At 32.6% G+C, this 13,051-nt stretch overlaps 1 protein-coding gene across 2 annotated transcripts in view; it reads left to right on the forward strand.

Annotated features, from left to right (window-relative positions):
• Positions 1-10,332, forward strand: part of LOC118199713 (DNA damage-regulated autophagy modulator protein 1-like) — a 39,882-nt gene extending 29,550 nt beyond the window's left edge. For both annotated transcript variants that reach the window (XM_085809961.1, XM_085809960.1), the window contains exons 6-8: positions 2,447-2,618; positions 5,463-5,548; positions 8,838-10,332. In XM_085809961.1, the coding sequence (XP_085666087.1) occupies positions 2,447-2,618; positions 5,463-5,548; positions 8,838-9,011 (432 nt within the window). In that variant the 3' untranslated portion in view covers positions 9,012-10,332. The remainder of the gene's footprint in view (positions 1-2,446; positions 2,619-5,462; positions 5,549-8,837) is intronic.
• Positions 10,333-13,051: the final 2,719 nt, after the last annotated feature.

Raw genomic sequence — 13,051 nt, forward strand, 5'->3', positions numbered from 1 at the left:
TAAGATTAAATAATGTGAAAAGGTGAAATATATATTAAAAAATGTGAAAAAAGGGTTAACTAAGGCGAAAAAGGTGAAATATACTTTTTTTGTTTATATAAGGTTAAATAATGTGAAAAGATGAAATATATATTAAAAAATGTGAAAAAAGGCTTAAATAAGGCAAAAAAGGTGAAATATACGTTTCCATTCAGATAACGTAGAATGAAAAATATGAAATTATTATAATATGTTCCGAAATACTTTATATGAAATTTATTTTATGTGAAAAAAATATTGCATCAGTGGCATGTTCAACGTCGGAAAGCTAGATGGGGTGGATCTCTGTAACAGATTTTGCCTCGGTTTGTCAGTTTTATAAGTCAGGTCCTGGCTGTAACAATAAATAATTCATTAGTTTCTACTCTTGAGTATTGGTTGGTATTCTAAGATCTGTTACTTTAAAATAGACGCTTCAAGGTCGTATATGTATACACTGCCCTCCAAAAGTTAAGGAAGAGCATGTTTCTCAAAGCTCATCATTACAAAAATGTCAGTAACATTTAAATTCACAAATTATATGCATGATAGTAACAAAGTTTAAGAAAATATATGCAAAAACAATAGCTTGCACTTTTGTTTTATAGAAATCAATACTTATGTAAGAGTTGGAGAAAAAATTCAAAGATTGTAAGTTTTGTTCACTAGTGCTGATAGTTAATTGTTATTAGTACTTTCGTTGACAATATCTAGGAAAAGTTTTTTGCCCGGTTTGTTGAGGTAGCGGACGATCTGATGGATAGAAATGGGAATATTACAAGCCTGATGCTCCTAGATGTGTCAATCTCTCTCGCACTGTAGTCCAACGACCATGGAATTAGTTCGAATCCGAGGATTTTGTGTCAAGAACATATGTTCCAGGCAAACTAAGTGTTACAACACCTGTGGTAGACCGTTATTTAGCTTTTCTGCCCGAAGAAGAAGCGACATTACTGTGCCTGAGCTCATAGCAGATCATTTAGTGTTCACAAGAACGGGAATCTCAGCTACTACCGCCTGCACTATACAAGCCTGTATGTTAGACGACCAGTTGTTTGTGTCCCCTTGCCCCGAGGGGACACAGAGCTGCCCGTTTATGTTGGGCAGGAGAACACGTCTGGACCGCTCAACAATGAGCTTCTGTTCTCTTCACAGAAGAGTCCAGGTCACATGGGAGAATATTTCAGGTCGTCAGCTGATCTGGAAAGAACAGAGCATCAGATACAACCAATTTCACATTGTGAAATGACACAGGTACAGAGGTGGTGGAAAAATAGTTTGAGCTGGGATCTCTCTCGTTGCTTACACTGACCTGTGTGTGTTCCATGAAAGAACTTTGACCGGTGTGAGCTATAGAGACGAGATCCTCGATCAATATATCCGCCCATGCTATTGGTCCTGGATTTCTTCTGATGGATAACAATGCGCGACCGCATCGCGCTCGGGTTGATGAAGAATGTCTTGAGAGTCACATTACGGAGCGGGTAGAATGGCCAGCTCAATCCTCAGACATGAATCCAATAGAGCATCTTTGGGACTACCTTGGGAGACAGGTTGCTGCTTTGAATCCTCCTCCAAGGTGTTAGATGAGCTTGAACAAAGTGTTACTCTATGTCTGGTCGTTGCTTCCCATTTCACTGCCCGACAACTTAATTGGCAGCATGGAACATCGCTGCCGCCAATGTACTGCAGCTAGGGGTGAACACATTCCTTATTAGAACCCATTTTTGTAATGTTACCACTCCATTTTTCCACGAAAAACTGTGATATACTGTTTTTTCCAAGACTGGATTTCTCTGCCAAGAGTGCAATGTTTTGTTGTAATTCATGTTTATATTGATCATAAGAAGCATTCTACGTCACATTCATTAAAGAACTGTTTAGTGAACATGTCCGCTAAATTTCTTATTTCTATGTTGCCTTATTCTCAGACTCCCAAAACATGTTGTTCCTTAACTTTTGGAGGGAAGTGTGTGTGTGTTATATATATATACGTATATATAAGTAGTAAAGTAGTAAAATCTAATGTAATAGCGAAAGTTTGCCCGAATGAGAAAAACAGCTGAGATCTAATTTGTGAAGTTTAGGCCTTATAAAATGATAATGCATAACATTAGGCACAGCATTTGGGTAGTAGTTTAGATGTATATACTATATTAAGTGCGAAAATTATGTGCTGTGAATATAAATAAATTATTTGTGAACGTGGTTTTTAGTATTGAACTAAAAACCTTTGAACATGTTTTTAAATACATTTTTTATTTAATTTAACTGTGTAATTATTCAAATTATTGTAATCCCTTTTCTTAACGGTCTATGTTACAGAGAAATAAACATGTTTTTGGAAATTTAGATGTTAAAAAATACTATAATCATATTTATTTAATCAAACAAAAATGTGTGTAATATGAAAATTGTTTCATTCTAGGAATCATCCGTGTTTGTGCCTCATATGATGGGTGCATTCTTCGCCTTCTTCTTTGGAGCTTTGTATCTGCTGTTTCAAACCTGCCTGTCTCTTTTTTTCTACGAAGGAAATGGACGTCTTGTTCTCTTGCGATTCACACTCTTCTTGTTGTGCGCTGTCTGCTTTGTGGCTTGTATCCTTTTAACTCATCGGCTGTTGCGAGATTAAACAATTCTTTCTTCACAAATACGTGCGATATCTGTTAGTCGTAAATTTGTAATCCGAGTTGTGTTCGTATGCTCCCACTGCGGTGCGTAACTGGAATGTGTGCTGAGCTCGTTGATGACCATCAAAAGATTAATATAAATTAGGTTTCGATACCTTTATTAGATTACTTTCATTTAGTGAATTAAAGTAAGCGTTATTTATGCAGTGGTATTACATGAATATTACGAAATAACTTCAAAGTACTATTCAGAAGCCCGAAATAAAGTTGTCATTTAGCTTCTTACAAGAAATGGGTGAAAGATATCATTTTATGAATTGTCTGATCTTTTTGTCAAATTAGTATATTTTATTTTAAAATGTCTTTTATAAATGTCAAACGAAAGCGAATGTGGGGCAGTTATAAAAGAATTTAACGGTAATGTACATCATTAATTATTTAATTTCTATAGGTTCAGCGTCTGTTGTCAAGTAAATTTTTAATATATCGACAAATTTTAATTCTCGGAAAATTTTATCAGTCTCATGTTAGATAATCATTCACTTTCGGTTTTTGAACTAACATGAAAACTATAAAACAAATAAATTTAAGACCACTTTTAATAGCTTTTCTTTCACAATTTACTATGAAGCTTTTTTTCTAAAATTTTTCAATATAACTTAAGTACCTTTGTCAAAGGATGTACAGTCTAAAATGTTGTTTAATTTAAATTAAAATTCTGAAAATCTCCTATCTTTCCTGCTTAATCACACTTTCAATTACCAGTAACTTTTCTGTCAATCTTTTCCTAAGATTTTCTATTTATATTAAGCGTATATTTAACACACAGAAAACATGTGTTAGTATTTTTTAAATTTCCAATTGAGAAATTAAACTTTCATACTCAAAGATGAAAATGTGATGCAAGAATCGGTGAATGATTAATAGGTACCAATTTTTCCACATATATAAATTATTGCTGTTTTTTTAATAAACATAATACAGCCCTATTTCAAAAAGGAGCGGGAGGACAGATTTTCTGTAACTCTAGTCAGCACACCAACACATGCAATCTGTCCTTGACCAAGATACCCTTCGAGGTTTCTGGATGATGTCTTCTATGAGTGTGCCAAAAGGTTGCAATCTGTCCTTGACCAAGATACCCTTCGAGGATTTTGGATGATGTCTTCTATGATTGTGCCAAAAGGTTGCGAAGTTCACGTTAAATCATGTCATTGATGGATTGGAAGGAACCAACATAATTTGAACTTGTTTTAACGAAAGAAAAAATGAGCGTCCAGACTCAGCTTGTAGGCGTTAATGTATACTTATTCCTGCTAAACTTACTTATTGAACAACAAACATTTAACTTCTTTTAATGAATAACAGCAATTAAAAATTCCCTGTCCCTACCCATAATTTTTGTATTACCATTAGTGAGTAATTAGTTAATGACACTAGTTGTACATTCTATTTAGGAGGTAGTTAATCTCTTTATTGACTTAAATATGTGTACGAAATTATGAAGGTCTTCTTTCCATTAAATGCGAATCTTATGTATTCGATAGACTTCAAGAATTTTTTCGAATGTGATGTCTTCGTAGATTTAATTTTTATTAACATGATTTTTATTAACATGCTAATTTTTATTATGCTAATTTTTATTAACATGAAACTATAACTCTGTGGGTGGGAGTAACTCTGTGGTGGGAGTAAGTATATGTGGGGAAATAATGCACAATGCTATTTCCACCTTTCGGTGTATCATTCTCCTTAACGATTATTTTATTGCAAACACAAGTACAGAAATCAAAATCCAAATAAAATTAATAAAACTACTCCTGGTGTTTTATAATTAAGAATTACTATTTAAACTGAACCGATAATTCATCGTATAAAAGTATTAAAAGATAAGGCTGCTTGTTCTGTATCTTAAGTTCAGATACTTGTAAAACAAAATTCTAATTCAAAGCTGAGCACCTGCTCAGTCTACACGACAACTAAAAGCTGAAGTAGAGCACCAGAAACATAGCTACTGTTCAGTTTATGGCCATTAGTAAGAATGAGTAGTTATTTAGTATTTTAGTTTCTCGATTTACTAGGAATTATTTCTCAGTTACACATTAGCAATGACACCAACGCTCTAATAGGCCACTTATAAGCGTAAACTCCTTTTAAACTATGCAGCATAGCTTTAAATCTGCATAATTCTCCGGTCTGAGTGAAAATTGTGACGTGAGCCAAGGATTAATAGGATAGGATCTAGCTCAAAATGTAACTGTTTGTAAAATTTAGTGACACAAATTCCCCAAACTTAAGTTAATTTCCATCATAATTAATGATGCCTGTTCTTATTTGAATACTCTTTATGAATTGCTCATAGTGCCAAATTAAAATATATTAAATTGTTTATATCCTTGTAAAAATTTAATTATAAATATTTTTTCATAATTGAAAAAGCTTTTACAGCATTCATCTTACTAAAATCAAGGTTTCACAAGATCAAAGTATTTTGTTTTCCAGCATATTTTATTTTCATTATTTTTATCGTTCATCCGAAACGAAATCGGGCAAAGTTGAGCTTTAAAAGCATATCATTAAATATATTCTGTAGATGAGAAAGTATATTAGTTATTAAACTTCAAACTAATTCCTTTTTCACAATTAAGATTCCATTAATAATGATTAGCAGTTATACTTTTATAATGAAATCAAATTTATTGTTCTTTCTTGACACAACCACATTTTTTTCAATATTTCTTTTAACTGTATTGAAATAAAATTACGTTTTGTGTTTATCATACTTTCAATTTTCTTTAACTTTTTAATTAGCTACTTTGAGTACGATTTCCAGCGATAATGCCCAACAGACAGCGGACATTTATTTGCAGGCGGATGTCATTACGAAGCCTCTAAAGGTGCGCTAATGATCATTTTCATTGTTTGTAATTTTAGTACATGGTATTTACATCTATAGATATAATAAGTGTAATAAAATCACACGTAAGTGTATCTGGGATATGTATGCACTGTAGTACTACGTAAAGAACCATACTAAATGGCTAACTGTCATATTCGAAAAAATCTCAATAGTTTCTTTTTTTCTATAGGTTAAATGCGTGCTTATTATGCCAAGAAAATGAATTTTACTTCTTAATCATTCAAAAATTTATACAATTGCAAAAAGTAAAACACTTTAATTTCTGTATTTGACTTCTATTTGTTTTTGTTTTTGGTGCAACATGCATCTATTAAAATCACGAAACCTAGCTTTCCATCAAAAATTAAACTTTTTTTTTTTTTTCTAAAGATACGAGTCATTTAAACTGCAGTTAATAAAATACGGAAGTTATTTTTTATGCGTTTAGTCTGTATTTAGGAACTTGTTTCTAAGCAAAGATCTACGCGTAAAGGAGTAAAAGAAGAACAGTGGGTTTACGTAATTGCTTTTTCATTAATACTTATAGTCCACATTTTTACTTAAAGTTCTGTCATTTGTATGATAATTATCTCTGTGTCGATTGATTATTTTATTGATCATGTTAACGTATGTGAAGTCCTCAGGAAAGATGTATTTGTGGACTACTTTTCAATGGAAACCAGTTCCTATTTTTATTTCATATCTAAAGAAAGCCTATGCAGCCAATACAGCGAGCCCGTTTGTAAAATATGAAAGCTTTTAGATTTTTTATTTTTTTCCAGATAACGTTATTGAATTGCTTCAAAAATATGGATGGCTATGCAATATATTATAGATATCCGAAGTTATCTTTTAATGGTTCTATTGAAGTTTCATTCTTTTGGCCGTTTTCTAGGTCAGTTCTTAAGAGTGGTAATTGATACGCAGATTGAGTAAAAAAGTATGATGTCAACATTTATTTAGAATATCATTCATCAGAGTTATACAAATGGCATGGCATTTTTTCATTCGTAATGAAAATAAAATTACCTCGCTTTCTTATTAAAAGCTGCCATCAAACGTATTTTCCCCAAATTTAAAATGAGAAGTGGAAGTTACACCAGGAAAATCTGAAGAAAAATACGCTACACCATTTAGTGATCCGCTGCTGTTACATTATCATTATAAAATGCCGTTAATGATATTTGCACGCTTGTTTGGCTAAATAGAGGTTAAAAGAATATAGTTAATGTCTTACAAAATTCTAAAAAGAACTTCATAAGAATGTGAAATAATAATGTATTAAAACATTAAACTCGCTTGCTTTTAGAATATTAGAAACCTTCAATGAACACATTCAGATTTTTCCTGTTACGGAGTACTAATTTAGAAGAATTTTCCGGACTGCTTTTCCGTAAGCATTTAAACCACGGACTTGCACGTTTTTGCGTGCGTTGTTTTCTGCGCAGTAGTAAAACATAATCACCAATGAACTGGGCGATGCGCGAACTTCCCCTCACTTTTGTGAAATTTGCGTTACGACGCGCAGGTGATTTTGCTCCCTACATATACTGATAGCAGTAACACAGCAGCATGCAAAGTATATAATCTAAATAATTGTACACAAAGTAACTATAATTTTGCTTTACGGAACTGAATAATAAGAAAAAGTAGAGAGAGCATTTACGTATTTTAGATATCGAGTATTTCACTCACATTATACAACAGGCATGTCAAACTAGCGGACCTTGATTCATTTTTCTGCCTCCCTCAGTTCACCATGGGAAAATAGCATAAAATATATAATTTAAATATATTAATAAGAAATGGAATTCTGCCTAATATCAAGGAGTATATAAAACCACGGGTGATAAAATGGTCTATTTACAAAAATATTGTATCAACCGACGTTGAGAATGCGTTAGCCTATTTGCAGATAGAATTAACAGAAATTCAATGCGACTGAACTATGCCGAAAAAATATTTTTTTTTTAAATTCAGTGAAATGGGCATTCCCGAATTTAACTGTCCTTCTCTTCGTTAGTATGTATCAGTGAGAATAACTTTTCTCACTTACCGATAGGAACAAGCTCCAGACAGGTTAATAGGTCTGATCTTTGTTCTGAAAATCGCTTGTGCGAGCAGCAGTCTTCAAACATTCGAAAGCTGGTATTAAAAAAAAAAAAAAAAAAAAAAAAAAAAAAAAAAAAAAAGCCAGGTTGTTGAGAAAGAAATAATAGGTATCGATTTACAACCAAGATTTCCTTATATTCCTTCTGGTTTTTAAGGAATTACAGTATTAGGTACAGTTTTATGCATTCTCTCTTTTTTAAATGCATCACTAAGTATGAAAATGGCTTACCCCCTTTGCGGCCCGCACTACTGTATACTGATGACTATTTGGCCTACTTGAGGTATTGAGTTTAATATGCTTGCTATGCATGATTTTCGGAAAAAGTAACCACAGGCGTCTAATTCTTGCTACAAAATTTAATGGTGGAGAATTTTTGGAGAATAGTTGCAGCACTAAGGGTAGGATTGATCTGGAAATGAAAAATGCAATTTTTATATGCTTCTTGTACAGTAAAAAGCCCGCTCAAAAATGTCTGTTATGTTTCAGTTAATTAAATATAAAAAGTTTCATACTTACGTTATTTTTGTAAGTATTAGAAATCTTCTGGCTTGCATCTCTTCAAAGCCTATTTCCGACCAAAATTGAATATTCGTCTAAAAATGTTCCCTAAGTAAACTCCGTAAATAAACTTAAGTAATCTTTAGGGAGCAACTGCAAAATAAAAGTGGCTCGTTTGATGATTAAAGTTTCTTCTGTTATTCTGAGTAACAACTTTCGCTTTGCATCTGATCCCTAGAAAATACTAATTACGATTATCTCAACGAATTTTGCTAAATAATAAAAAAAAAAAAAAAAAAAAAAAAAATTTGTAAAAATAGGTTATATGACTCAGTTAAATCACAAAGAACACTTTTCTAATCGGGATTTTGCGCAACGGGATCATAAAACGCGGTTAAATTTTCTGATTTCAAAAACATTTTACCCCGAGTACTGAAACTATTCTCCTGAAGTTCCTTACCTTAATTAGCAACTGAAAGTAATATGCTAAATGAAATTGCAACAGAATATGTAGCTGCCCTTTACGATCCCTCTGTGTATTGGTTGTTACTTGTATATTGACTTTTTCATTTTTCAATAATTAATTGAAAGTTCAGCAAGAATAAAGTTGCCTTTAAAAGGATAAAAATGCTACTATGTAATTGTAACTGATTTAAAAATGCTTTTTTGATTGCAGGAACCCAGCGTGGTAAGAAGCGTATGCGAATGGATGATGGTATTCTTTTTTGCTGTTTACTTTTTAACATTTGTGAAAGAAAGTCAGAAGATCTCTGTGGTCATTACCTTTCGACATCTTATCACAGGAAGACGAATTTCCATTGCCTCTTTAACTAACATGAGTAAGATTTGATTCGTTTACGCAATTCTGGTTATGAATTGCTCAAACTATTACGAACATGAGCAGCTATTCTATGGCTGCAAATTTTTCGCAAGTTTTTACTTGTGGGAAATAAATACTGCCATCTTTAAAATATACATCTGGCCAATGAAACGAAATGGATCTCTTATGAAATTTCTGCAACGAACTCTGCATTTTCTTTCAAATATTCAAAGAAATTATTTTGAAGTTTTTTTCCGTCCACCTTCTTCGAATGTATGTTATTTAATTCTTGTCTCATCGTAAATGTATAAAATAGCACTACTGCAGAAATATGTTAAACTGGAATACCTGAAATGAAAGTCAATTTTATTGGGTGAAATTTGCCCGTTCCGCAGTGTAACTATTTTAATGTTAGTGCATTAATGTGGAAGGTTCAGTTTTAGAACAGAATATGTATGTTATTGACTAATGATCTCATCTTTTGTCTTTGAGCAAATGAATCACTTTGGAATGTTTTTCTAGTCATTACTATGAAACAAAACAAATGTTCAATCTTTTCACACCATTTCTCACACCGTTTTTGTATTTGATACTTGTTTTTTTATCGAAGTTTGATGATATTTATGTAATACATACTGGTTTAGTCGTCATAATGTAAAAACACCTATCAAGCGAATTATTTATTTGAGTTTCTGCTCAATTTTAGTAGGTGCAAATAATTTCAATTGTTCATTATTTTTTCTCTCCCTAGAAAAATTTTATGCAAATTTTCATTCATAGTTCAAAATCATAATATAATATTCAATGTCATAATTCATAATTCAAAATCATTTATAGTTCCTCCTTTTAGTTTTTACTCATAAATTTTCTTTGTGCTAATAGTTTATGAAAACCTCACCGGTATTAAAAGGTATAAGCATTTTCGTGTTCTTGATCTCTGGAACTCAAAAGTTTTCCTAGAATAAATTGTTGTGTCTTAATTTCCATTAATATATCTATATGCATAAAATCTACGTAATGTGGAAAGAGCAGATTTTCATTTTTTAATGTAAGCACATACAGATATCTGATAAATCCTATTTAAAATACAAAATTTTTTAACATACATGCTCGTATAGATATATACATCCAATCTGATTTAACTGTATAGTGCAAACGCTTCATTGCATTGTCTTCTGAAAATATTTGTTTGTATTATATCCTAAGCTATTTTCATGCTTGGACATCTCTGCAAATGTATGATATGCTGTTCGAAACGAAAGTCCACATTATTTTATATACTGTGTACACAAAGGTGTACTTTTTTGTAAATAATTGTTTTCTTGTTAATAAAACTGTTTTATTCTCCTTCTATTTTCTCCACTTATTTTTTACAACAAAGCACTACTCATTTAGATGATGCTATCAAATGTACAACCAGCCCCTGTTTATTGTAAATCTAATATCCGAATTCGTGAATATAAGAGACTTAGTAATGATTACCACTTAAGTTTAAAATGAGTAATGTCATCACAATTAATGTCAAATTCTTTCACTTTTGTTATGAAATTTGATACTTTGAGCTCCGCTTTGATCTGTATAGTGATTAGCCAAGCTAGCTGCCGTATCGGCAGGCCAGCTGGTATGGGAAGTTACCACTTTCTTTTTTATGGATGAATCAGTCCCATTTAGTTTATAAAAACAATTGCAAACAAATGAGATAGCTATAAAGTCTCGTTGAACAGTTATATCACATTTCCGACAGAACGCAATAACTGAAACAACGGTTAACGTAGCAGTATGAAAGTCAGTTTTATAAAAAGGTGAGGGATAAATACAAGGCATTCTGTGCCTGAGAACCTCTAATTTGAAGCCATTTGAGCATTAGTAGATCACCGTAAGCATGCAACTTGGTTAAAAATGAAGTACGTAATTCAATGTACTCTTCAAAGTGAATGAAGGTTTGCCGTAAATTCTACTAATCAATGTGTAAAGGAATGAAGAGAACAAGATCCCTCAAATTTCATGTATGCGTGTGAGTTAGGTGGCTTTAAAATTTGTGTTAATTAAAATACACAAGAACTTGGTTCCTTAATGTTTCCATAAACTTCTTAAGATTGCTAAATTTAGTTTTCATACCAAACAGGCGTTCAGATTTTGACTATCTCAATGAAATGAATAATGATTATAATTATGACTGTTTTCCTCGAAGTAAAGTGAGTGTTAAGAGTTTAATAGTGGCAAGTGGAGAGCCGGATATATTTTAGGATTTCGAAGAGCCCTGGAAATCTTTGAACATTGCGTGAGAATCTGCACTGCAGTAGTGGGTCCAGAGTGTCGCTGCAACAGTGGGAAGTATTCGTTTGGGCGATGTAAGCAATGTAATTGCACAAAGTAATGTGCAATTACATTGCTTATATCTTAATTCTTAATAGTGTAAAGAAAAATATTTATTAGTAATGATGACACTTTGGGACTACATATACTCAATAATAGAGGGTTAAGGTGTTCCTTGCGTCTGTTCTCGGCCTGCCATGTTATAGATTAATAAATTTTGAATAAGATGGTAAAAAATAAATAAGTGTATAGTAGCCAATATGATATTCTTATGTGAATGGGGAACTATCACAAGTAAAAATAAGAACGAGAAGATTCATGAGTGTAATCAGAAAGAAGAAAGAAAAAGAATGCAAGAAGTTTGTTGTAAAAGTTGTGCGGGTTACGTTAAATTTCTAACAGTTATTTTAAGTTTAAACATCCTTTACTGTCTATTCTCGTTTCCCATCTACTATTCCGTACCAGAATGAGTTTTTAATATCGCATTTTATGCAAATGAGTTAGAAGGAGTTTTTAAGGAAAGTTCCACTTACTTCGAGAGAGAGCGCCAGTGGCGGCAAGGAGGGGCATCTGTCCCCGGGCGCAGCATCCAGGGGCGCCTAATTAATGTTATGAAATTTTAGAATGAAACTTTTTTCATTCTGGGCACACAGAAAGGGGTGCAAGATCTTCAGCTGTCCCCGGGCGCTGAAAAACCTAGCTACGCGTCTGGAGAGCGCTTAGGGGTCCTTGGTGGCGTGTTTTTGCTTTCTGGCTGCTGCGTTCTTGAATCTATTCTTGAATCTACTACGCTCGGCCTTATTGTACGTGCCTGTTGATAATCGCCGGCTAGGTTAAATTAAGGGCCTACTACATTAGGTATTTGTGTATAGCTTCAGCTAAGTTTATTTAGTTTAGTATTAGATTCGTTCTTATTTTCTTATCTTATTTTCTTATCTTGATTTTAAAGCCCGAGAAGGGGCCACCTGTTATTATTTTTTTGAGTGAATAAAAGGGTATTTTAACCCTTCTCGGGAATTTGTCGTAATTAGTTGAACTCAGCGACAATTCACTACTTAGTTCACTAGGTTCCTTGACATTTTAACATAGACGAAGTAGTGAAGAACATTACAAAGTAAAATTTATAAATGGAGAACTGTTACTTTACTTCATCAGAAATGACAGAAGTTAATTTATATCACTGAGACATTTGATCTGTGTTTTGCTACAAATCTAGGGTCATATTGTTGAATATGAAGTAGTAGAAAACTGGGAAAAAGTTAAGGAAATTAATTAAAAAAAAATTAAACTTTGAATAATTTACAAAATAAGCAAGGTGATATGATCATACAATTTACTGTCTTTTATTAGCGAAGAAAAACAAATATTAATAAAAAATCGGTGTCAGATGGAGAACAGAACTGTAAAAATTGAAAAATAATTTTTTTAATTGCTACAAGATAAGAATAAAATAAATCCTTCATGACCTTTTAAAAGATGCTCTAAGATTGTGACTGTTTATTCCAAACAGAATGATCTGAATTGGATTGACTACGTGGAAATGTGATGATTCACAGGTGATGGATCCAGGACGGACAATCTACTAGCACTAGGGATATTGGACAGGAAAGAAAAATTGTTTATAGAAAATATAATGAAAGTTTTTTATCATTTGAGTTTACTTGGAATAGAGATGAAATGGACCCTCAGCCTCAGTGTGCTGCTTGCGATGAACTATTATCCAATCAGAGTATGAAACCATCCTTTCTTAAAAG

Source organism: Stegodyphus dumicola, chromosome X2 (assembly GCF_044657685.1).
Source record: "Stegodyphus dumicola isolate Sdum_Otavi_A_Nest chromosome X2, ASM4465768v1".
In the NCBI taxonomy this organism is placed as follows: Eukaryota; Metazoa; Arthropoda; class Arachnida; order Araneae; family Eresidae; genus Stegodyphus; species Stegodyphus dumicola.